The sequence below is a fragment of the Ptychodera flava genome, chromosome 3 (assembly GCF_041260155.1).
Source record: "Ptychodera flava strain L36383 chromosome 3, AS_Pfla_20210202, whole genome shotgun sequence".
NCBI lineage: Eukaryota > Metazoa > Hemichordata > Enteropneusta > Ptychoderidae > Ptychodera > Ptychodera flava.
The window spans coordinates 38,470,685-38,475,960 of record NC_091930.1 but is presented as its reverse complement, the minus strand read 5'-3'; the positions used below and the strand labels follow the sequence as shown (position 1 = coordinate 38,475,960).

Genomic DNA, 5,276 nt, shown 5'->3' with positions numbered 1-5,276 from the left:
ACAGGTCTTTTTAGCTACCATCCTTTTTAGCGAATTTAACTAAGTCTGTCAATTCACTTATTTAAGGTGCCGCTGATGTAAACTTTTCCCAAATTTACCATGGTTTGGACGTTGTTTTAGATAAATTAAGGTAGAATGCGCTTCTGGCGCGGATATTCGGACTCTCAAACTTTGACAATCCTTTTCTGATCTGCCACTTGTGGGGGGGCTCATTATAAAGCTCTTCGTGTAAGAAAATCTTTCACCTTCTTGATTTTTCGAACATCCAAAAAAAATTTTCTCCATAGAGTTAATACGGGGTCGGTGGCCATTTTGAATTTCAATATCGGCAAATCTTGGGCAATTTGTTTCTCTAGTGCCAAGATATGCACAGTGACACCCGATTTTTATTATATATTTGAAAGAGAACGGTGGGGTTTAAATTTGAGCGACAGTTTAAGTCTTTCACTTTCGAGGCGCATACTACCTTAAAAGCCTGCTGATTGCCATGAGAATCCGAAAACACTCAAGACACAATGCAGCTCATTCAAAGCGTTTTACTGTCAGTACATTCATATCAGTTTCCAAAGTTACATATCATCACAGATTATGCTTGTTTTTCTACAGGAAAAATGTTCACAGTTTGCACCATAGACAACCATGTATATTGAAATGACACTTTTGGATGAAATTACGAAATCAAGTTTCTTGTTCATATTACACACTTCTAATCACCCTATCCTAGTGAAGCTTGAAGTACATTCGTATCAGTTTTCAATGACACATAAATGCACAGATATAACCAGTTTTGTATAGGAAGAACATGTCTATGGTTTGGACCATAGACAACCATGTATATAAATGACATTTTGGGGGAAATGAAATGTCTTGTACACAATTGCCCTCTTTAATAACAATATTCTAATGAAGAACTTGAACGTTCATATTAGTTTTCCAAGATACATAAATGCACACATATTGCCAATTGTGTACACGAAAAAAAATTCATAGTTTGCGCCATAGACAACCATGTATTGTGAAATGGCACTTTTTGGGTGAAATTCCAAAATCGATTGCCCTCTTAATCATAAACCCTAAAAACGGACCCGTTTTGGGGGGTCTATAACATTTTCTCGTCAAGTACGCTTACAACCCATTACCGCCGATGAGCCATGAAAAAGGAGGGGGCAGGTCGGCGTCCTATACCACGACAGGTTGGGATAGACAGGCCGTAGACTGTGCATATCACCGTACATACCACAGATCGCAAATGACGTCACATTTTGCTCTCATTGATATGCATAAATAAATAAATATCCGTCCGCATTTCCGCATAAACGACGACAATAAAACCTGCTAGTTGTTACAATGGCAACTAAAAGTTACACTTATTCGTATGAATTGATGGCTCAGACTACAAGATGCAACAACAGCTGCGCATGCAACGACAAAATTTGTCCGAATTTCAGGCATATTTGTCCGAAAGTCGCAAGCGTGCAGCTATATTTAGTAACAAACCTGAAATCGCGATCAACGCTATTGACGAGAGCTGTATGCAAACATAGACCCTAAAAAAGGATGCAACGTGTTAAATGCCGCCAGCGCAACGGCTAGGAGTTGGCCTGTTATAAGCAGGCCAACTCCTACGCTCAAGGCGTGGCTGTAGCCCCTCATGTTCGACGCGGTACCTAGATCTAAATTTATCACTTTTGGAGAGGCGGGCTTTCTCAAAAAAATCCCTCACGCTAAGAAAGAAGTCATCGACCTCAAACTTTGTACCGAGCGGCCTGCGCGTGACCTGCTATCTATTGTTTTGATTCTTGTCTTTGTGCTCTTGTCACAGATCAGAGTGAAGCCATTCAGTCATGTATGTCACGTGACACGCCTACTGACGACACGTTCAAATAACATGAAGGCGCTGCCATGCCACTTCACAATACAGGAAAACAGGAATTGTCCGTATGACGTAATATCCGCAGTCGTTCACATAATTTCAACACCACCGTGATTCTACTTGCAGACATCGTAATAATCAACATGACTACCGCTCTTGTAGGTGTCTTCCTCGAGTATCTTGACCAGTACTTTACAGGTTGCCTCGACAGACAGAAGTTTCCCCTGTGCTTTCATGTCGTTGTACATTTTCCTCATTTCCGGGTCACCCAAGTTCGCCCTCAAGTCTGCCTGCATGTCAGTGTCTATGGGGCCAGGTGCGTAATTCAACACCCGTACGTCTGGTTCTTCTAGGGCCATAACTTGAAACAGCATATTTCTTGCTGCCTTCGACGTGCAGTACACTGAATTGTACGGGAACGGCTGAATTCCACACAACGTCGTGATGTTGACCACGGTACGTCTGCGGCCGGCTACCTCGGGGAACCTTTGAATGAATTGCGCGGTCAAACATATCGCGGAGGTCACATTGAGGCCGAAGTAGTCCTGAAGCACGGAAGGGTCGGTCAGGTCGCGCACAGCTTGGCTGGTGTCGCCAAGTGACCCTGCATTGTTAACAAGGATCGCGTGCTTGAATTTCGTCGGATCGACGCCGTCAAATAGGTCAGATACGGTAGTCGACAAGGCGTCCATATTACCCATATCGCCAGTAACAGTACGCACCTCGATTCCACTTCCACGCCGAGCGGCGACTAGACCCCTCGTCTCCTGTAATCCTGCTTCAGACCTGGCCGTCAACACAAAGAGCGAATTGTCTCCTACCTTCTCTGCAAGCTGGAGAGCAATTCCACGGCCTATACCCTTACTAGCCCCCGTAATCAGACAGAAAGACGGTACTCCGAACACTGCCATTGTGCTTACACTCGCGTCCGCCATTGACTTCAAGAAAGACCGATCAGCAGAGCGTTCATGCGCGCGTAATTAATGGGTCTTTGAGGGGCCGTCCATAACAAATACACGCTGAGTTCAGCGGACTAGCACGAGGTTAAACTCTACTAATTTTGATGACCGTGCACAAATTCAGCAAATCCTTAAAATTTTGTTCTACGGCTACGCAACAGAGATCATATACTAAGCTTATGAGTGATGCTCCATCACCGCTAACATTTTGTTTTGAAGCGCTTGTTCAAAATTCGCCTGATCAGCAACTTAAAGTTCCTACACTCTAGTCCATCTATTTATCGTGTTTAGGGGAAGATCAGGTTATAAATTTGTTGTGGAATTTTCTCTTTTCGAAACCTTCGTCGGCGGTTGGGGGAATTAGGAGTTGTGGTCAAATGTATAGGGTGTCGTTTTCCGTATATGTTTTGATTATACACGATCCCTGATCAACCCCCTAACTTACATGATATTCATTCTTCACAATGAGCCAGCCGGCGCACGAATACGTCTGTCCATATGCTGTGAAAGGTCACTACACTGGCATGTCATGGCATGCAATGTTGATCAGAAATTGACTGATTAGCCCATATTAGGATATACATTAATAAATAAATATGAGACTAACAGGTAGATAAATAAATTTTTGAATTGTTAAAAACTGAGTGCAAATGTTTGTTCAAAAGAACCATATTTACTTTCGAGTTATAGGCAACAATATTGTTCGACTTGATAACGTGGGCTGACTCGCTTTGACCGGACTTTGGCCGGGAAGGGTGAATGCGGTGTAAATATACCGGGGACGATAAATTACACTCCCAACATGGCATAGGGTCATCTTGTTATGATTGAACCGAATTCTCGAAGCTAACGGAAGTCTTTGTTGAAAAGAGCTATATGGGCAGAAATATTCTAATACTTGTAAGAAAACAAGAAAATGGCCTTTTGATATATTCCTTAAAATAAACCAAGATTGCTCGTTTATCCACCAAACTGTTGATTTAATCTTCCAACTAATTCCGTTCCATCAATTTATCTTCTTTAAACAGAACGAAAAAGAGTTCCCACTTTACGAAAAAGTCAGGTTTTTCTCAATTTTCATGTGAAAAGTGGAAAGTAGCGGCATTTGATTGCTTGTTTTGGATAATTTATCTCCAAAATTGTGAATTCTTGAATTTGTGTTAAATAACTTTAATTTTTCTTTGCATTTGACAAGATTGCCTATTTTGACACAAAGATACAATTTCCATTTTCACAGAGACAAAATAATTTTGGTGATGTAAATAAATTTACCTCTTGTGAATGGCATGAAAATGAAGGAAAAAACTGACCAATGAATTTGCACATTTTAGATACCAACACACCACATTAATTTTCTCTGAAATAATTTTTTTTAAATAATGAAAAGCACCTGTACTTACATTTTTGCAAAGAAAATTGCATGCATCAAATTGCTCAAGGTAGTTTGCAGATTTTTAAAGGAAAAATCCTCTTATTCAATTGACTACAATTATTTTCTCTCATTTTTCATTATAATTTGCTAAAACTGGATGTTAAATGAAGGAACTCCTCTATTTTGTGCATTTTTTACAAAATTTCTGTCCAATAAGCTTGTCAGCTGACAAAAATGTACATTTAGAAAGCCCATGGTACAATTGCCTTCGCCATCTCAACTTTTGTTCACTTTGAAGTTGAAGTTCAACTTTAGTTGATATTTGGAATCCAACTTTGCCTAAGGTAATTCAACTTTTGTTCACTTTGAAGTTCAAGTTCAACTTTAGTTGACATTTGGAATCCAACCGTGCCCAAGGTAATTCAACTTTTGTTCACTTTGAAGTTCAAGTTCAACTTTAGTTGATATTTGGAATCCAACTGTGCCTCAGGTAATTCAACTTTTGTTCACTTTGAAGTTCAAGTTCAACTTTAGTTGACATTTTGAAGCTCGAGTTGAACCACACCACCCTGGAAGATATCCCAGAATTCACCACTTCATCTTCCCCTTACAAATGATGGCCGTCTAGCGATATAGCGGTAAATACGCTAAATTTTCAAACTAATTTTAAGAGCCACTATGTATTTTCTAGTAAACTCATTTTCACGCCAGCGATGTTTTATTGCCTGATGTACAAGGCAGTGGTATTTGTTACGAATTTTCATTAGTTCTACGCATGAATTTTTTGATCGAAAAATTGATGCTTTGTAAAGTTTGGTCAAACATCCCATGCATTCACTTTTCCTAGGACGTTTTTTGGTAAATTCGTATGGTCAACGCAATCGATGTAGTATCATTCGACTCTTAATGGTACGAAATGTGTCAAACTGTCAGCCGACCCCTATCACCCCTATCATTTTGACGTAATTGGGCTTTATTTCTGCCTACTTTTAGTGATTTTCTAAAATGTGGACGCCTTACATAGCCAGGCCTGCAGCTTGGGGCCGGGGCACCAGGTAACCTCGACCCCTGT

General features: G+C 40.5%; 1 protein-coding gene across 1 annotated transcript; it reads right to left on the bottom strand.

The window, feature by feature from the left end:
* Positions 1-516: 516 nt before the first annotated feature.
* LOC139129954 (sepiapterin reductase-like) lies at positions 517-2,858 on the bottom strand. The gene has a single exon (XM_070695660.1). It carries the CDS (start codon positions 2,806-2,808, stop codon positions 1,990-1,992), a length of 819 nt encoding a protein of 272 aa, XP_070551761.1. The 5' UTR covers positions 2,809-2,858; the 3' UTR covers positions 517-1,989.
* Positions 2,859-5,276: the final 2,418 nt, after the last annotated feature.